The sequence below is a fragment of the Empidonax traillii genome, unplaced genomic scaffold, assembly GCF_003031625.1.
Source record: "Empidonax traillii isolate 1590-97213 ecotype Southwest subspecies unplaced genomic scaffold, ASM303162v1 scaffold34:size3740991, whole genome shotgun sequence".
Taxonomy (NCBI): Eukaryota; Metazoa; Chordata; class Aves; order Passeriformes; family Tyrannidae; genus Empidonax; species Empidonax traillii.
The window spans coordinates 1527273-1547544 of NW_020955227.1; the positions used below are offsets into that span (position 1 = coordinate 1527273).

At 50.9% G+C, this 20272-nt stretch overlaps 2 protein-coding genes across 4 annotated transcripts in view; both read right to left on the bottom strand.

Annotated features, from left to right (window-relative positions):
- DOLPP1 (dolichyldiphosphatase 1) overlaps positions 1 to 500 on the bottom strand; it is a 14289-nt gene extending 13789 nt beyond the window's left edge. Inside the window, exon 1 of the mRNA XM_027877731.1 lies at positions 400 to 500. Within this exon, the coding sequence (XP_027733532.1) occupies positions 400 to 475 (76 nt within the window). The 5' untranslated portion in view covers positions 476 to 500. The remainder of the gene's footprint in view (positions 1 to 399) is intronic.
- A 5389-nt stretch (positions 501 to 5889) lies between these two features.
- On the bottom strand, positions 5890 to 20078 carry MIGA2 (mitoguardin 2). 3 transcript variants are annotated; one of them, XM_027877735.1, is made up of 16 exons: positions 19980 to 20078; positions 18707 to 18949; positions 17876 to 18086; positions 16873 to 16985; positions 14591 to 14702; positions 13950 to 14089; positions 12443 to 12557; positions 12162 to 12259; positions 11548 to 11663; positions 11058 to 11130; positions 10600 to 10686; positions 10280 to 10378; positions 9758 to 9892; positions 8976 to 9029; positions 8018 to 8134; positions 7200 to 7403 (listed from the first exon to the last, which is right to left on the bottom strand). In XM_027877735.1, exons 2-16 carry the CDS (start codon positions 18800 to 18802, stop codon positions 7200 to 7202), a joined length of 1770 nt encoding a protein of 589 aa, XP_027733536.1. In that variant the 5' UTR covers positions 18803 to 18949; positions 19980 to 20078. The 3 variants fall into 3 exon arrangements, with proteins under 3 accessions (XP_027733534.1, XP_027733536.1, XP_027733533.1); XM_027877732.1 differs by having other exon boundaries at positions 12443 to 12560; XM_027877733.1 differs by lacking the exon at positions 19980 to 20078 and having other exon boundaries at positions 5890 to 7403; positions 12443 to 12560; positions 18707 to 18802.
- Between the last annotated feature and the right edge of the window lie 194 nt (positions 20079 to 20272).

Here is a 20272-nt window from a genome sequence, read left to right on the forward strand (position 1 = left end):
GGACCCTCGCCTCGAGGCCGGGGGGCTGCCACACACGGCCGGGGGGCTGCAGGGGGCGCAGGGAGGCGGTGCGGAGCGGGCAGGGCGGCCCTGGAGGGCCGGGACGGAGCCGCCCCCTCCCCGTTCCCTTCCCCGTTCCCCTCCCCTCAGCCCCCCAGCCCGGCGCCCCCCAGCGCGCATGCGCCCCGCCGCTCCCGCCGCGGCTCACGATCTGGCAGCGCGCCCCGCCGCCCCCCGAGCGCGCACGCGCGCCCCGCCGCCCCGGCGCCGCCGCTCAATGGCTCACTATTTGGCAGCCGCCAGCCCGGCCCTCGGCGGCGCCGCGGGGCGGCGGGAGGGGCCCCGCCGCGGGCCGGCGGTGCGGCGCGGGGGCTCGGCGAGGGCGAAACGGAGCGTTACCTGCGGGGTACTCGACGTGAGTGAGGGAGACCGGCCGCCACGGCGCGGGCAGCGAGCACTCGCCGACTGCGGCCATCTTACCCGGATACCGGGCCGGGCCGCCGCGGCCAATCGCGGCGCGCTTGAGGGGCGGGGCGGCCAATGGGCGGGGGCGCGGGGAGCGGCGGGCCAATGGCGGCGCGCGGCAGGGGAGGCGCCGGCCAGCCCAGCGCCGCCCAATTAAACCCCCGGCCCGGGCAGCGCCGCAGCCAATCGGCTGCCGGCACCGCGGCCCAGCGGGGGGCGGGCGCAGGGAGCGGCGCAGCCAGTCGGAGGAAAGGCGGGCGGCAGAGCGCTTCGTCATTGGCCGGGAGGGCGGTGCGGATGAGCCAATCGGCGGCTCGCGCTGGCAGCTGCTCTCAGCCAATCGGCGGCGGCGCTGGCGCGGCGGGCGCGGGGCGCTGAGGCGGGGGCTGGGCGGGAAAAGGGCTGGGTTGGGCTCCCCTCACGGCCCCGCCGCGGACAGCCCGGGCTCCCCAAACAGCCCCCACAGCCCCGGCGGGGACAGCACAGGGTGCGCTCACACCCTTCACAGCCCCGCCGGGGACAGCCCGGGCTCCCCAAACAGCCCCCACAGCCCCAGTGGGAGCAGCCAGGGATCTCCTCACACCCCCAGCGGGTCCCGCTCTGGGCTCCCCTCACGGCCTTGGCGGGAAAATGTCTGGGCCGGGCTCCTCTCACACACCCTCCTGCAGCCCCCTCAGTCGCTGTTAAAAAAAAAAAAAACAACCTACAATAAAACCCACGTTTTTAAATTAGAATAATTCATTTTAAAAGAGCATTACTACATTCACCTCCACCTTGCAAGCATCACTGTGCTACCCTGAGCACATTTCTACTTGCACCTCACAGGCGTGATTCACTGATAAGGTCCAAGATCCGTTGAAAATACATTGCTTGGGTTTTTTTAAAATAACACTAGGAAGAAGAGGGATTTCTACAACCACATCCAGCTCTGTAAAGGACGAGCAGCTCCCCTGTGAATATGCACGCGTGAAAATAAAAACCTGGAACAAAGTCATAGAATCACAGAAGGGTTTGGGTTGGAAGAGACCTTAAAGCTCATCTCGTTCCACCCCCTGTCATGGGCAGGGACACCTTCCACCAGCCCAGGTTGCTCCAATAAGGGATATTCCAATATGTGACCCCAGAGGTAAAACTTACCTGGGGAGCCCGAGGAAAAGCAGGACACAGAGAGTGCAGCACTGCAAGAGTGAGGTACAAGAGCAGCATTGCACAGAAAAGCTTTCAGAAGGCAAATCCACCTTCAGACCAACCCAAATAACCAAAGTTAATTCAATTTTTAAAAAATAAAACTTACAGAAAAAATAAATATGCAAGAGCACTGCAAGAAGTGGTAAACACAGGCACAGGGTCACGCCTTTAATTTGTGTCAGGAAAGCACATGGACCATGATTTCTATCCCTTAAAGTAAGATTTCAGAAGAGGGAGAAATCTCCTTTTCCTGCAGTTGTAATATAAGTGCTTCAATTATTATTGTATCCCATTAAACTCAACAGGCTCTTCAAACTGACACTCTCCTTGGCATAGCAAGGAGAAAAAAAAATAGCATTAGAGTCCTATTATTTGGAAAGAAAGAGCAAATATTTACTGCAGGAGCTCAGTTCATCACAGAAGACTGCTATGAGGGAGCATGAGTGATTTACTGCTTTCATTATTCAAGTTAAATAAATCTCCTCCTTTCCAAGCTATTGAATGTAGAGTTATGCTGGCAGAGTGGATTACATCTGATCTATGTACCATGACAAGTACTGAAAATTGTGGGCTTCATTGCTGTATTCACCCACTCCTTCCTGAACAGGAGAAAAAAAGTGTCAATACACGGGAGCAGCCTTTGCTCTGCTCCTCAGCATAAGAAAGCAGAGAGAGCTGCTCCCGAGCTGTAATGAGTGTGGAGTCTGACTCCATGGAAACTGAGACAAACTCCTTTTAACTCTTTCAACTAAACGAGCAGGGCGTGGCGCGAGACAAAAATTTTCCTACTCATCAAGGTTTTATTTGCATACATCAGAGTTCATGACAGGCTTGCATTAATGCCAGCAGAGGCTCGGGGTTTTTTTATTATTTTTAGGCACAGGGATGAAATTCTAATCACTGTGGAAGAAACAGCCTATCTGATTCACTCTGGTTTCTGTATCTTTTGAAAATGAGGGTATTTAAATCTACTGTCATTGCCTCAGAAGAGCGAGAAGATGAGTTTCTTGCATTGCTCAGCAGATGGACAGCTCTGATACCAACCCACAGCCTTTGCTCTGGGTTTCTCTCATGCAGTTTGGGAGGCTGAGAAGCGCTACAAGAACTTAGGACAACGTTTAAGAGGTTCTGCTCCTCACTGGGATTCCTGTTATCACTTCACCGCAGCCTGCTACTCTGCACACACCACACCCCAACACAGCCAAACCCCCACAGAAAAATCTGAAAAATGAAACCCCATAGTTTCCAACCACTGCTCGAAGCACAAGGAGCTGTTTTTTTTATTTTATAGCCTGCTTGGTCTATGGACATGTCAGTAGACCCATGGAAAACTCCCCATGCAAACAAACCCTTTAAGTTCATAATTTTAACTCTGGGAAGAGCAAACCTTGTTCTATACCATCACTGGCACCAAAGGTGTCACCACAATTGTCACCTAAATTAGATACCAAAGACTTAAGTTTCTACCACGTGTTGCCAGGAAATTTAGAAACAAAAAACACAATCAATGAAGGAAAGTTTTATTTGACTTGTAATGCCCACATCCTAAGATTAAAGATATTTAAAAGAAAAAAAAATTAGCTGCAAAGAAAAAAGGAGCAAAATAAGAACAGATTTTTACACCTTTAGGAAATCAAGAAAAAAACAGGCACAAGTTTACATTCATTAGTTTCAGATATGGCAGAGGAATGTTCTACTGAAGAGGGGTAAATAAAATCCTGCTTTCCCACCTCCCTGTATGAGACAGCACAAGTCATGCTCTTCAAAGCCACACTGATCTTGTAGATAACAAGGCAGATTTTTCTTCATAATTTTTTTATTAATGTGCTTTAAAGATCCTAAAGACCCTCCTAAAGCCATTTGGCATAGTCTCTACATACATACTAAAGTACTGAGTATGTACTTTAACCACTGGTGAGGCTTGTTACAACCTCCACATAAAAAATGAAAGTCATGCATATTTAAAATTCTGTTTAAGCATCAGAAACTTACTGAGGGATTTTATTTCAGAGCTGCTAAGCCACTTTAATTCCCCATCAGTGTTAAAATCTCGCAAGAGTCAGCCCAGACTGATTTAACCCCTTGAGAATAAGGGTTCATCATAAAAAAAGGCAAATGTCTCATCTCTAGGGATTCTACCTGAATATGTGTCTCTGCTACTAATGCTGAAGAATTTCCTTTGCCAAACACAATATGCTGGGGAAAGGGGGATCTCAGGGATTTCTGGGGATCTCAGGGATTTCTGGGGATCTCAGAAAGTCAGAGGGCAGGCAGGTGTTCTGTCATAACCTTTCACTCTACCCAGCAAAATCAGTGAGTCCAAGACTCACCATTTGGGCTGAGCCCTGCTCTGGGATCAAAGGAAGCAGCCAAGCCCCTGCTCAGGGTTGGATCCAAAGGAGCTGAATCCAGCAGGTGTGACCACCACTCCGGAGGCCCAGGAGAGCTTCTTCCACAGGAATAACTCCTCTGAACCCACTGATCCTTGCAATTCCCTCCAGAGGCTGCAAACATCTCTCTGCCTTTCCTCTCGAGCTACACTGGGACTGGGGAGGGACAAAGAGCAGCAGTGAAATGAAACATCCATCCCAGTAAAGATAAAACCAGTTTGTCTCGGCAGACAACCTTGGCTGGGGCAGGGCCCTGTGGGCAGAGAGGGACAACTTAACGCTCAAGAAGCTGCAGAAGTTTCCAAGGCAGAGTCCTCTTTACCTTCACTGGGAGGGCAGCAGTGCCCTACTTGCAATAAGGGCTAAGGAAAAGAAAAGCATCAAGCTGTAATAAAACAGTCTTTGTTCACTGGATTGATTAGGAATTTACAATTTCTCAGCTTAAAAAGCCACAGTGCAAGTTAGTGTTTGCTTCAAGGGGACCCTGCTTCAGCCTCCTCTGGGGCTGCAGAAAGCCCGAAGTCAGCAGCCAGTGTTCTTGTCTGTACACAAAGCAGGCAGGCTGTCTGAGCACTGAGGCCAAAAGACACTCAAAACAGTAAATAAATACACATAAAACAACTCTAAAAATGAGCATTTAACAGCACTGATTGTTTAGAATTACAATCCGTCTTGTTACATTAATCTTCACATTTTAGCATCTTTTTAACCACTATACAGAAGCTGCTGAAGTGACTCTTTCTTCTAACCAGCCATACCAGAGCACAAAGCACAATAACTTTTTCTTTTTTTTTTTTCTGCAGTGTAACTTGCTTTCACAATATACCATCCTTTTGAATCACAGTTTACATGTAGCAGGCATGTCGTGCTAATTGTCCTCTGTTTCTCCTCATCCTGCACACTGCCTCAGGAGCAAGACACCTCAGAGACCTTTCCTAGTTTAAGCTGCTGTCTCTTAAATCCTTCTCATAAGTTTATTCCGTGCAGCCTCACTTGGGGCAGCTGCTCCTCATTTCTGCCTCAGCATTGTCCTGTTTATTGCATTAATCTGGTTTCCAGGATAAGCCCCATCAGCCTGATGTGCTTACAGAGCACCAGATGTTACGTGCTCTACACTTACCCTCTTGCAAACATCTCAGGAGCACTGCAGGGAACCACAGAATGTGTCAGGTTGGAAGGGACCGCAGTGGGTCATCTGGTCCCACCTCCCTGCTCGAGCAGGGTGACCCCAGAGCACGTGGCACAGCACATTTATCTGCTCCTTTTACATCCTCCTGTTTGCTTTTTTTCTCTGTTTACTTCCTACCTGCTTTTACCAGCAGAATCCACACTGGATATCTGAAGAGAGACAAGAAGTTTGTATTCTCCAAGCCCATGCACTGACTTTCCACTCATATGGAAATTCCAGATTCTTACTTTTTTTTTTTTTTTCCCCTTGCAAAAATATGGCTGGATAAGACTTGTGTCTTTTACCTGGAACAGAACAAGGGGTACCCAATCTGCCTGGAACAAACACAGTGAATCTCATGTTTTTGTGGAAGTCCTGAAGACCTCCCCATTCCAACGGTGGGACTTGGAGCTTTACGTGACCTGAAACAGGAGGAAGCACAGGCTGGACCTCAACTTCATCTGTGACACTGCACTCAGGGGACTCAGCAAATCACTGCAAACCTCACACAAAAGCCAGGACTGCCTCAAGTCAAGAGCATGAAGCTGAGTCAGGGGAGGTTTAGGTTGGGTATTAGGAAAAGGTTCTTCCCCCCACAGGGAGGTTGGGCATTGGAACAGGCTGCCCAGGGAAGTGGTCACAGCACCAAGCCTGTCTGAGTCCAAGGAGCGTTTGGACAACGCTCCCAGGCACAGGACGGGATTCTTGGGGTGTCCTGTGCATGGCCGGGGGTTGGACTCGATGATCCTGATGAGTCCCTTCCAACTCAGCATATTCCGTGATTCTGCAAGTCCAGCACAACCCACTGCTGCTGTCCCACACGAGTGTCCAACTCAGCTCACATCCCAGAGCAGCCAGATTCCAGGTGCTGGCCATGCAGTCGGGATCACAGCATTTGAGGGGATCCAACCCCAGCAGAACCACATCATACACACACACACACACCCCTTCCATCATCACCCAAAACTATGCTCTGTTTGTTAGGACTGACAGACTACCCAGAGTCATTTCCTCTCTAGAAGCTTGACCCCAGCTCTCCAACTATCTGCACACACAAGCCCTTTTGTGCACACATCCACCCTCCACACCTCTCACCACCTTGTGCATAACAGCAATAGGCACCACGTTGCACTGTTTGTACACACCCCACAGCTCCTACCCAGCAAACACCTGCTGCTGGCTCATCCTGAAATCCAGCAAGGCACTTGGAGGGATGGTAAACACTTTGTGCACGCACAGGCAGGATGCAAATCCCCTCCTCACGCTAACTTGCCTTGGGGGCAAGCACAGACCTCAGCAACCTCCTAAGCAAAGATTACCACAGCACAGACCCTGTCATCTGGTCTGCAAAGAGCAGCAACACCAAGGGAACAGACCAACTTCCCTAGAGCTTCAGAACTGCAGTGCTTTACAGTGCTTTACAGAACTATTTCTTCCTCCCTAGGAAAGAAATCTTCACTAGTCACATTGCATGTGTTAACACAGGGAAGGTAAAAACCAGCAGTAATTAATGTCTGTAGGAACACAGCAGAGAGGAACAGTAACAAAAATCCCGAAGCAAGCAAAGCCTCCTTGAGAAGCTAATGGTCAAATGGAGAATTTGCTAATGACATTCCTGTTCCCACACCGTAAACATCAGGGATTACCTCCCAGGAAACACACACAGGCAAAACAGGAACGTACGTTTGCCCTACTCGAGAGAATGGGCAAAAATCTGGGCCCAGGCAGTTCAGGACACGATGTATATATGACACACTAAAAGTAATAATAATAAAAAGAACAGGAAGGTGGAACAAAGAAGAAATTCAAACCATAAGCTGGCAAGTGGTCCTGGATCCATCCCAGCAAACACTACTGGCTACAAAAAGCAGAAGGTCCCGCCAGGTGTGTCGAGACAGTCTCGCTGCCACCGCTGCACGCTGTAGGTAGTTTTATCCGCCTCTGGGAGGAAAAGGTCCTTGTACAAAAAGCGTTTTCCTCCCCTGACATCAGATGAGCTCCTCCTTCAGCGGCTCTGTGTCCCCAGGGAGCGTGCCGTTCATCTCCGGGGAGCTCTCGGTGCCCAGGTATCCCAAGAGGATCTCGCTGCGCCGCCGCGACAGCTGCAGGATGTCTTCTGCCAGCAGCTGCACCGTCGTGTACCTCACATTGTCGAAGTCAAACATGTCCTTCAGATACTGCACTATCTGGTGCTGCAAAGTAAAGGGAAGGTTTACAGTCAGGCAACCTCCTTCCACCTACCAGCACCTGGGCTGCAGCAAGCAGAGAACCCCATGAGGAATTCTGCACATGGGCCATCCAAGCAAAGACCTGCATCAGGCTGGTGGATAGATCCCCTCATGCCTCTGGAACAGGAGGGCAGAGCTCCTGAAGCCAGGGAAGCAATGCTGATGTCCATGGCAATATCCATGCAGGCATTTAATGGATGCAACACATTCTCATGTCTCACGTCTCCCAACACTATCAACCAGAACAAGAGGATTCAGGCTTTAAGATCTAATATAAGATCCCCTGTCCTCTTAGACAAAATATTCTTTCAGCATATGCACTCCATAATCTTTTCCAATACTGATGGTATAAATTGATCTCATCACACATTTTTGCTGTCAGCTATGGTAAATTCTGCCGGGAATCCTTATCAACCTGAATTCAGCAGTCTGCATCTCAAATCCAAGTGACTTTTAAAAGGCTTTTTGCACAGAGTTGAGCTTCTTAACGCCACATCAGTCACCAGGAGCACACACCTGCAGCTCTAAGCCAGCAGACAGGAGTCCCACACAGCCCAGGCACAGAAAAGCCACCTTACCTTGAAGAAACTGCAGACTTCAGACAGCTGCTGCTTGGGTCCCAGGAAACCAAAGGCTAGAACAGGACTGACATGCTCCGATACGGAGTAGAAATGAGAGATAAAGCCATCTGGTACCTGCCACAGGGAAGGCAAGAATTGGTTGGTCTTCATTCTCAGACAGAATTAGCAGCTTATTCCGTATCAGCCAACAAATTGCCTGCCAGAAAGCGCTGAACTTCAGTAACTGAAGTTAAGAGCTATTAGGAACATCTCCTCCTGCAGAACTAAATTTATCTTCTAGATCCCTTGAAGGATGACTATCTTCATGTTTTAAAACTACTATTTCAAGAGGAAAATAAAGAGAAGAAAATGAAAAGCAACCACCAGCCAGCCTTTATATCCTCTATTTAAAATCTCCAGCCCAAGCCAGGGAAGGAGGTACAAATATCCAAGCCAGAGCTACTGCAGGACAGCACCAGCACAGCTTCCAGCACTCTCATTTCTCTTTGTGCCACCTCCCAGGGCAATCCTTGTGGTACCAGCTGGCTGTGGGACGAGGCTGAAAACCTGCCAGAGGCCACAGGCCCTGGGGCAGAACTGGGGTTGTGAAGTCGTGGCTTCCTGTTCCCCCGGTCCATGAGTTCATCCACTGGGATACTTTGGGAAGTCACAGATTTAAGTGAAACTCATCAGGTAATAACTAGTTAGCATCAGTGCTGGGGAGTGGAGAAGTGGAGAGGGTGAACATTCCTTGCTCACATTAAGAAAAAGGGAGAATAAAGTCCAACTGACACAGTAAAATACTGGTATGGCACTGGAGCAGTGACAAAGGACCCCAGTGCTCTAAAGCGTCACAAAGAATGTGACTCAGTTCAGTCTTCTACCACTTAAGATTTTATATTTTGTCAAGATCTAGGTGTTCTCCTTCCATCTTCAAATACATTTGATTCTTTCCCTTTTAATTCATTTTGCTTACCATCAGAAGCCTCCTTTTTGCTTTCAGAACTGACCAGCAGGCAGTTGCCAGAGCCTACGATAAGCAGAGAGACTATCAGTTACTGGGATTAAATTAAAAAAAAAAAAACAAAGTTTACCAACACACTGCCATCCAAACATCAAAGCAGTGGCCCTTTTGTGCCAACAACTCTAAAATGACAAAACTGAAGTGAACTCGTAGCAGATTTAGCCGCTCCAGATCCATTCCAGAGAAGCCGAAGGGTTTTTAAGATTTCTGATATGATCTGACATAGTTGCCCAACAGCCCACGATCCACTGTAAACAGACAGCTGTTAAAAGGTGCCTCCCAACCATCTTATCAAACTTAAACGTGCAGCTGGGGGCCAGGGCTAGAGGGAATCACTGCAATTTGAGCTTCAGCGTCTGGTGAGGTACAACCAGAATAAATGGCCACGTGCTAACACACATATTTTTCCCTACATTTTGATCCTCTTACTCTCATTCATAAAAATACGTGTTGTCATCTTCTAACATCTCCATGGCATCGCTGATAAAGGCCCCCCAAAGCAATAAAGTCGGGTTGCCAACGAGATGTTTCCAAAACAAGGAAGGCTTTCCCGTTAAACAATTTCCATGTACCAGCAGACGGTTGTTCAGAGCTCCAGGAAAGCACAGTACTTATAAAGGGAGAATTCAGCTCAGCCAGAGCTGAAGGTTATGAAGCAGATGAGGTTATGCTCTTTTCTAGCCCTGGCAGTGAGGTCTCAGGCTCAGCACAAGCACTCCCCCTGTTTCACACACCGTCTCCTTGAAGCTGTCGGAGAGCCAGCGGTTGCGCAGCACGGCCAGCACGGAGGAGGGCGGGTTCTCCAGGTCCTCAAAGGCATCCATGAGGATGAAGTCCAGCACAATATCAAAGAAACTCATGCACACCACCTGTCAAAGGAGCAGAACAGTCTGTAAAGGAAACAGGTTTAAAAAAAAAAAAAAAAAAGAGAGAGGCTTTACGCTTTTGGTTTGGCGCAACAAAATGCAGCTGATGTCAAGGTAATTATATTTCAGCAGCAGCTCTTTCACTCCTGGGCCATTCCTACATATCCATTACCACAGAATCATAGGAGTGTTTGGGTTGGAAAGGACCTTAAAGATCATCCAGTTCCATCCCGTGCCATGGGCAGGGACACCTTCCACTATCCTGGGTTACTCAGAGCCCCTTCCAGCCTGGCCCTGAACACCTCCAGGAATGGGGAGTCCACAACCTCTCTGGGCAACAATTATCTTCCAACTCCTCTGCAACTCTGCAAAGATAATGTCTTTACCAACCCCTCTTCCCTCCAGCTCCTGCTGAGTAGTCGGCCAGGTCTCTTGTTTCATTGCGTAACGCAGCATCTCCTCGTAGCTTTCCAGGAAAGCTTTGGGGTTCTGGGAGAGCAGAGAAACAAAACACTTCAGAAGGTGCAACAGCTGTGGGCACACTTCAGCAAAGTTTGCCTACTCTGTTTTGAGCTATCATCAACATCACAACAGTCACCAGCAAGCAGATGAAATGTTCTTCCAACACACTGGGCAAACTCTAGGCTGGGATGGAGGGACAAGTGTTCCCGTGCTCGAGACACAGCTTAGTTGTTAAACAAACTTCCTACCTTTTCAGCCTTTGTCATCAGTCCTATCACCATCTGCTTCCCAACCTCCCCAAAAAACAGTTGATTGCTTTCATCCTCCAGCAGCTCCTGCAGAGGGAACACAGAAGCTGTGTGAGCGCCTGCCCCCCACACAAATCCTGAGCTGGAAGGAAAAAAAGGGACAGGACACGAAGCAGTGCAAAGCTGCACACACCACTGTTGTTAACCTTTAATAAGCTGGAGTCTAGAAAACAAAACTGCTCCCTCCAGGAAGCGAGTTTAAAATTAGGCTGAAAGGCTGGAATTGTCAAGAACACTGGAAGCTGCTGTTCAGGCTCCATGCACTGCCAGGGGATCCTCTCTCTTTCCAAATCAAATTGATCAGAATGGGATTGCAGAATTAAGCAACGGGAGTTTGGGCTGGAGGAGAAGGTGCTCCCACCTGCCATGGAAACCTGGGAGCCTGGAGCTGTTCTCACCTGGAATGCCTGCCTGACACAGTGCAGCTTCGCCAGGAAATCCTGGTCACTGTAGCAGCCAAGGAGCTCCGTCCTAGAGGGAGAGAGAAAGGATTGTATGAATTCCAGGACTCCTGATGTTAGTGTTCTTACCAACTATTGGTCCCCTAAAACAAAAAAAAATTAATTCCCAGTCTGTGCATAGGAGAAAGGAAAAACCACATTCCCTTTGTCCAGCTCCCTGGGGAGGAGGAGAGAACAACCTCTGCCAGGCTGTTACAGTGCAGTGTCCCAGAACAGTCACATTCCCATTACTAACTTCCCAGGACAATTACTCTTTCTTAACACGCATGTCCTAAAATCTGGGGCTAATTCCCTGGGAAGCCCAAACCAGCAGGAAGGATGCTGTGAATTTAGGACCCCAGAGGGTTTCCCTGGTTATGGGGCTGCTCAAAGGCAGATGATGTGCTGACACTGCCCAAAGGAGCCTCGACACAAGCTGGCCCCTCACCTCAGCGTCCGGCACGCCACCTTCCCTTCCTTCACCAGCTGCAGGGCTTCTTCATAGGCTGCCACTGGCCTGGAGAGGTGGAACGGCATTTCCTCAAAGGGGAGAGAGTCAAAGAGCTGCAGAGGTGGCAGGAGACGTGGGGAGAGCAAAATGAACTTGTTAAATACTGGCAAACACTCAGAGACCGCACGCAAGCGAGGTGGGCCCGCTGCGTAGAATCGCAGAATCTTCAGCTGGCAAAGTTTGTCAGTGCCAATTATTTCAGGCAAAGATATTTCTTTTCCCACCAAAAGCTGTCTCAGCTCTGACACAGCTCGATATTCCCTAAAATTTACACAGCCAAGCCACCTTAGGTTAGATAACAGTACTTTCCTAGCTGTTATGGTACATTTTCTACGGGAGAAGATGGAAGATGATATAGAAGTGCTGGTTGGAACAGCCTGCACCACCCCCCTAATTAAAAAGCTTTTCCTAACATCCATCATGAACCCCCCAGCTTGGGGCTGTTGCTCTGAGTTTTTATCATCTCCCTCTACCCAGATGTGTCTGGCTCTGCTGCCTCTGTGCCTTCCCTCCAAGCAGCTGGAGTGTGGCACAGCTGGCACTGAAGTCACCTCTGCTGCAGAGAAGAAGGAATCCTCCGAAGCTGAGCTGTCCTCATCATCCGTCCGGAGCCGCAGCGATCCATCCAACGGGAGCATTAAAGTCTTCTCTGCAGGAGGGAGAGAACCTGGATGTGCTGGAGTTCATGGACTACCATTCCTCTCTGCTCCTTTGCTCTCTGCCACCCCCACAAGCAGCCCTGTGTGACTCCTCCACTGCCTGGCTTACAGCAAAGACATAAAACCAGACAAAACCCTGCCATTTGAATGCATCTCCACCCCAGGTGCCATACCCAGATCCAGCAGGATGCTGTCTGAGGGGAGGGAGGATCCAAACTCTTCCTGGAGGTGGTAGGCTCGGTGCAGGAGGGTCTCCAGCTTCTCAGCAAACTCCCTTCTCTGGGACTCCTCCTTGAACGTACAGAAATGCCACCCTTAGTTAGCCAGCTGGGCAGGGACAGATTGACAGCACGGAAGATGGGAGGGAATTTTCAGTAAAAATGGGATTTACAGTTTGCGGATTAAATTATTAAAAATAAAAGGAGAGAGGAGTCATTAATCCTACAATGCAGCTAATAATGCACAGGGGAGAGAAGCTTCTACACAGCCTATTCAAACCCGCTGGCTTTTGAGCTTCACAATTCTGTTTTCCTGTTGAAAAAGGGAGAAAGAACTAAAGAACTTTAACCTGCCATCCAGAAAAACGGGTATTTTAATGAGTTACAGAGCACTTAATTCTCCTGACTTGTGACTTTAGCCTAATTTCAAGAGGAACTCACATCAGGAAGCCTGTGTGGAATGTAACAGAGTATCCAGAACTGGATAACTGGATAACAGAGTAAGAGTCCTTGGATTAAGGCATAAGCAAAGTTTGCTGTGAGCAACACAGGAGGATAGGAAAAAAAAAAAAAAGGAGAAAAATAAGACTTACACAACATCCTGCCTTCATGCCCCTGTGTTTGCATGAGTATCTCACCCAGTAGACAGAAGCATTAACAAGAAGCACAAAATCTATTTTGATAAGGAATCAACTGGTTTTTAAGGCAGTTTCAGAAATCCTACAGGACTCTTCAAGGAGAGCCAACAACAGCAGAATCCAGATTTGACTTGGATAAACATTACCCAGCACAAAAGGCAAACGTCCCACGGATTTACTACACCAGGCCCTGTTTATAAGGGACGGGGAAGACTTTTTCCAGTGAGAACTGGAGATCTGGGAGTGCAGCAACTTCCACAGTCCTGAGCTGCTGCGGCAGCTCTTTTTAGCTTTGTGGCTGTCAATGAGACATTCTAGTTTGGACCTCCTCTTATCCCAGGTCTTCCCTGCATAATCCTCAAGGCCAAGACAGCAAGGGGCTGCCCTAAAATACTGGAATTCCCAGGAATCCCAGTTGATTCATCCCCAGGAAGTGACAGTGACTGTCAAGTTCTCCACTTTCAAAAGCATTAAAAAACGACAGAGGCAGCACTGGCAGGCAAAGCAGTGCTGAGTTCATCCCAGCCTTTTCCTACCACAGGCTCTGCCATGGGAAGACACGAGTGACAGTGAGTGACATGAGGCTGGAAGGTGGGTAGGAAAGCTGGGGAATGCGGGGGCGAGACGTATTAAAAAGAGAAAGAAATAAAAAACACCCACTCCCCGTTGCATAAGGAAGCTGCCGATGCAGACAGCTCTTAAACAGAGTCTGGCCCGACTCTGCCCTCAATTTGCTGTCCTTTTAACCTCCCACTAATTACTCCTTCCAGCAGCCAGGCTGGCCTTTCAGCATGTTCCCCAGTTAGCCACTGCAAGGGACCTACCTCTGAAATGTTCTCAGATATGCTCTCCTGCTGTTTCCTGCTGTCCCAGGGCACAGGGGTGCTGGTACTGGCACTGTCCCTCTGCCTGATGCTCAGTGCCTGTTCCCATTTCTGCAGGGCCTCCTCAAACAGTTCCATGCCTGGAAATGCAACCAAATACCAGCTGTGAGAGTCCCAGGCCACTCAGGAACAGAGGTACAGGATGAGTCTTTGCTCACTCAGGCAATCCAGCAAAGAGGGAAATGTCTCCCCAGCTGAAAGGATAAAAGCATTTCTTTCCCAACATGGTTTGTTTTGGATTAAAGCTGAGGAGAACATCCCCAAATCGGTTAAAACATCAGCCATGTTACTTCCAAAATACTTCGAAAATACTGTTCTCTGCACAAGATGGGCCTGTTGCTCGAGAACAGTTTTTTGGAAGTAAATTACTGACAAAAGAGATAAATGTATTTTTAGGAGAAGATGGGATTTTTATAACTAACAAGTGACTGAGTTGAAGTTGGGAACGTGAGAGAGCTTCCTGTCAGAGCTCTGCATTGAGCTGCTGGTGCTCTGTGGCAATTCCCACTCTCTCCTTGCTCCCACAGCCAGGGTGATTGCTCCCACATCACCAGGGGGATGCCCCCCTTGTGCTTGCTTACCTTGAACATAGAGGCTTTCTGCACTGGCATCACCCATGGCTCCAGCATCTCCCATTGCCTGGGGGTCCCACATTCCTGCGGGTGTTGGACTGGAGGAGTTGACAGCCACCATCTGCAGGGAGGGAGCAGAGGGCACTAAGCTGAATTCTCTCCAAAGGCCACACAAACACCACCACCAGTTCAGTTTTAACAAAAAGGCATTTTCCTTCCCCACATGTGCCCTTGTGCTTCCTGTATTGGTGCTCCCTTGCCTGGAAAGGGGGAGATATCAAGGGTTACTGCCCTCCCCCTGCCTGGGAAACGTGCTCAGGAGGGGAGGCGAGGTGAGAATTCCTGCCCTTCTCCACCCTGCACCACAGTGGTGCCTTTGAAAGCACAGAAAGTTGGGTGGGAAATACCTTCCCAACCGATTTATGCTGAAGCCTCATTAGGAAACCTGAGCTGTACAGTGATGAGCACGAGCAGGAGAGCACTGATGGAGGTGACAGCCTGGGAAAGCTCCACAGCAATCACTACCAAGGCACCAGGATTTTGATGGAGAGCTCGTGTCAGCTCCAGCTCTCTGTACAAAAACCACTGGAAGTGGGGGGGAAACAACCACAGTCCAAACAAAGGAACAGGTTCCCAGCAAAATGACAGCTGAGGAACCCCCAGCGGGCAAGGAGAATCCTCGCTCTTCTCTTCATTACCTCCCTCTTCAGGGAGGGCTGAGCACTACAATCCACACAGCAAAGTGGCAGCTTTGTCCAATTTCCCACCAGGGCATCAATGTCTCCTGAAGTCTGACTCAGTGAAGTGCTGGGTTCAACATTATCCGTGATCAGTGTTTGCATGGGGCTTAGGGAAACTTGAGCCTGGTGCCAGAAAAAAGCTGCAATAATCAGCTCACAGATGAATTCTCCATTGACTGATTCCTGTGAAGTGTTAATAAATCCCTTTGAGATCCAGACCTGCGAAACATCAGTTCACTGGATGGCAAAGAGGAGCCCCAGGAAGCAGATGAGACCACAGGTAAAACCTGCAGCTGTGGAAAGGATGAGCTGTTTGTCCATCAAGGAACATGAAAATCAGTAAAGAACAGTGTCACAGACTCAGCTCCCACACAGTGAAGGGGGTATGGGAACAGACCCCTCCCTGAGGGAATATTCCCCACCCAGGCACCAGCAGTGGAAAAAGGAATTCAGATAGGTTTTTTTTATCTAAAGAGAAACAGACTTCAGCAATACAAAACCTGAGCAGCATCTGTGGGAATGGAGAAGCCGTGGGGGAATTAAATGGATGTGAAAGTCCCCGCAGGGGGAACAAGGCCAGAGCCTGGTCCTGGCTGACATGTCCCATCCCATCCCAGTTCCCCAGGGAATGCTGGAGCAGGGCTGTGCCAGCACTGCCGCCTGCTGGAGACACGCTTGGGACCACATAAGCAACTTCTGATGCTTTAACTAAACACAGCAGTGCCTGCACATCCTGCAGGTGCTGGTGCCCAACAGATCCCTTCCTTCCAAGGGGTGATTTTTCCCTCTCCTACCCCAGCAGTGCCAACCAGGCTCCGAGACAAGGAGGGTTTCACCATCACAGAACTTCACCTGTGCCCCTGCTGCTCCAACAGAACTTGAGGCTCTGAGCAATGGGGATGTAAAACAGGTCTTGAAGCCGCAAACACTTCCATTTTGAATCTCACAAGAGGTGGATATAAACACTGATGGCTCCTCCTGTCTGGCTAAGCCTGAATTACCTGTATTTATAGGCTGCTTTGGGCTGTGGAGGAGGTAGAATGACAAGGCTGTGTTCTAAGCTGTTTCCTGAACAGAGCTATCAGATTTTGGTAGTCAATTTGGTTTTGACAACAAAGCAACCTGTGATCAGCCCCAGCACTGGAGGGCTGTGCTGGCACAGGGGCTGCTGGGCCACCCAAACCCCCACTATGGAGGGAAGCAAACACTGCTTTGAGAACCAGCAACAATCCAACCTCACTCCTCCAGGGGGTCACAGGATCTGTGCCCATGTCCCACAGGGAAGTCTCTCCTGCAACTCCTCGTTGGCCAAAGAACTGGGGCGTTCCCTGGAGTTCTTGGCCACAGGAAGTTGCTGCTCTGGTTTCACAGGGGGAACTCCAGACACTCAGTGCAAGGTTAATGATGGATCCCGCCCTGCAATTACTCTGTAACCTGTTCTGCTCCAAAGGCTTTGGCATTTTCCACTGGCCAGCACAAGCCCAAGGACTTGGTGATCTCGTTACAGGTCTGTGCACTCGCATCTCCCAGCCCTGCCAAGAAGGTCCTTACCGAGGTGAGGCTGTGGGAGGAACTGGAATGTTTGCTGGGCTCAATGGAGGAAATCCCGCTGAGGGTGTCATTGCTCTTGCTGCCAGGACTCTGGACTCTCCTGCTGGAGTAGCCTGCAGTTGGGAAGGCCACACAAAAACAGGATTTTAGGCTCAGGTAATTCGAGCCGTGAACAGGGAAGGGAACATCACCCTGTCCAGTGTGACTATGAATGGGCAAAGCAGCATCCAATATCTAAAAATAAGTCATGGATCTCCTCTATGCCCTGTTTTGCTACAAAACACTAAGAAAACTGCTGTCAGTGGGAAGCTGAAGCTGAGGAATGAATTCACTGCTTATGGATAGCAAGAGGCAAGTAGAAAGAACCAGGTAAAAACTCCTCCACCTTCCCCCTGGCCAGGCAGAGAACAGACATTGCTCCCTTGGTTATTATTAAAAGTGCCTAAAGATTTTCATACGCTTCACAACCCAAATCCTTAATCCCTAAAGTGCTTTGCTGAGGACTTTGGCCAGTTTTACTCCAAAAATCAAGCAAGTAAAGAAGCTGCCCAAGGTCCAGGAGCTGCCACAGACCTGGACAAACACTCCTGACCTCCCAGCCCAGCCCAGGCCACCCTCCCCTCCCCAGAGCTCAGCACAGGACCCTGGGTGAGGCGTCACATTGGCATCACCAGATCAATATGCAGCCAGGTCACCCTGTGCCTGCTCATTATTATCAGGGAAAGCCACAGGCTGTCTGCAGGAAAGGGGATGGGAACCACAAACCTTGGTGAAAACCTCAGTGCCACCTTTTTGTCCCCTAAGGACTTTGAGCTCAGGGTCTGTCCCTCCCCTCCCCAGACTCTTGTGCTCATGGCACTGAACTTGAGGCTTCTCATTTCATTCTGCATCGAAGCCCCACACAAATGCCTTTGGCTTTCCCATCAGGAACTTCCCGTGCCTCCCTGAGCACCCTCACAGATGGAATTGGGGGGAGGGGGGTTTCCCTTCTTGCAAGGCTGACCTTTCTTCACAGAGGAGACCCTTCTGGTTGGCAGGATGGGCACTGTGATCCCTCCTGGTTTAAATCCACATTTCTCGGGAGCGATTTGCTTCTTCCGCCGGCGCCGGCGCTTCAGCTGATGAGCCGCAAGAGCCAAGGCAACTGTCCCCAGGGCTGTGGCAAACAGCACCTTCCTCAGGCCTGGAGAGAGTCTCAGCTGAGAGAACACAGACTTGGAACACAAGAGATAGGAAAGAGCCACAGTGAAAATCCAATTCCACCACCTTTTTTTTTTCAAAAAAAAAAAAAAAAATACAGCGTTAAACACGAGATACCTTGGCTTTCCCCTCCCACCCACAGGCAGCGCCTGCCACGCAACCGAGACTCAGCAGCAGAGAAACTGCGCAGCGTCATTTTGACAGGACCCGGAGAACTTGGTCTCCATCCTCGTTACCACAACACGCTGCCAAATCTGCACACAGCCCTAGCAGATGCAATCCCGGTTACCCAAAACAAGCTTTGAAACCCTGGCGTGCTTTATAAAGCTGAGCTTTATTGCTCCGAGCGTTGCATCGCTACAAGTGGGAAATATGTTACTCTTCTTTCAAAGAAAGGTCTTTTTTTAGCACTGCTGATGAAGAGAGAGGTTGAACTCAGGAGGGATGTGGGAAGAGCTTCTCTCCCCTCTTCAAGCCCACCCTGAGGAACTTTCTTCCACCAGCCCAAACTCTCCCAACAATTCTTCCAAACCCTCAAACTGCAAACCCCCAGCGCCACCCCCACTGTGCCTCCATCCCTCACAACCCCACAGAGCAAACCCAAGGGCTGGGAAGGGAAAGCCTTTTGTTGTACCTGCCCAAAAGTCGTGTAAACAAACACGGGGATCTCTGCCACGGTCATGGCCAAGGCCTGCATGATGGACATTCCCTCTGTCCTCCTAAATGCCATGTCTGCACCGGGACCTTGGCACCTCTCGGAGCTGCCGAGGGGAAGGGCACTTGTGGGGGTTGTGGGAGCTGCTCACAAGGGAATCCAGCTTCTCTCTGGCGTCTGGCTCCAAGTCCTGGGGTTGGCCTTCATCCAGCAGTCCCCGTCCTGTGGGAAGAGGGGAAAAATTGGGTGAGTGAGGGACACACGGGGCCTGCCCCTCCTTGTACTGCACTTCACAAACCACACACCAGCTCCCTTGGAGCAGAAGTGCCCAGCAGGAGATCCAAACCATCTTCTCACCAACAGCAGCAATTCCTTTGCTTCTCCTACCCACAGGGGCACATTCCCAAACTGCTCTGCAGCAGCAGCAACACGCTGGGATTTGATACCTGCCAGAGATTTCTACACACACCAGAGCTGGCTGCACGTGGCTGGGGGGATTTTGTTTGCAGTTCCCATATAAAAAAAAAACCAAACCACCCCAATTATTACAAATAACAACAGGCACGTTTTCACTGTCAAAACTCTGCTTTCCGTTCATCACAGCCCTGCTTCAGAGGCACCAAGGGGCGTCTGACCAGGACTTCACTCAGAGTTCTGCCGGGAGCTGGGCCGGAGGGATGTGCTCAAGGACAGAGCTACAGAGAGCACTGATGTGTGACCCCAGAGCTGCGTGACGAACCCCTGCCCCTGCCCGACCACCCCCTCGCCCCCCACTGCCCAAACCCGCTCTGGGAGCACAGCAGGGAATGGTCCGAAGGCAGGGGGAGCGCACAGGGACCAGGCACGGGCTCCCCACAAGGTTAAACACAACGCTCCGGCCACAGCGCAGCTGAGAAGAGCCAAGTGCGAGAGAACCCGGGCACAGCAAACAGCCTTGGGGTCACCGCATGCCGGGAGCGCCTCGGCCCGCGCATCCCCCCAGCCCCGCTCCACAACACCCCGGTGCGGGGAGCGCCCCGCGGGACCCCCCGCACCCGCACTGCAGCACTCGGGGCCCCGCCAACGCTCCCGCGGAGCATCCCCGCACCCCCGCATCCCGCGCACCCCCGAGCATCTCCCCCGCGGCACCCCCCGCACCCCCCTGCCCGGCTCCACCCGGCCGGCCCCCTCTCCTTTCTCCCCCCACCTCTCCCCGGCCGTGGCGCTGCCCGTCGAGCAGGGCAGGGCAGGCCTGGAGAGACGCCCCACTCACCGCTGCGGGGGGTGTGCGGACCCCTCTGGCCGGGCGGGCCCGGCCGCCCGCCATGGCCGCGGAAGGGCAGCGTCTCCTTCCCCCGCGCCGCAGCCCCCCCACGAGGGGGCGGGGTCTCCGTGAGGCCACGCCCCCCAAAGCGCCCTCCCGGCCAATGGGAGCGCGCCCTGCTCGGGGGATGCGGCGGCGAAGCGCGAGGGGCAGGGGGCGGTGCGGCCCGGCGCGAGCGGCCATTGGCACGCGCTGACAGTTCCCCTCCCTTAAAGCGGCCGCACCCGCCGCGCCGTTGAGCG

Excerpts from the sequence above, each read along its gene's own strand:
- MIGA2 (XM_027877733.1), bottom strand. The coding sequence starts at position 18,802 with ATGGCATTTAGGAGGACAGAGGGAATGTCCATCATGCAGGCCTTGGCC. Across the intron at positions 18,087-18,706 it reads TTTACACGACTTTTGGGCAG|TCTGTGTTCTCTCAGCTGAG; the intron begins GTACAACAAAAG and ends TTGTGTTCCAAG. Across the intron at positions 14,090-14,590 it reads AGAAAGCCTCTATGTTCAAG|GCATGGAACTGTTTGAGGAG; the intron begins GTAAGCAAGCAC and ends TTGCATTTCCAG.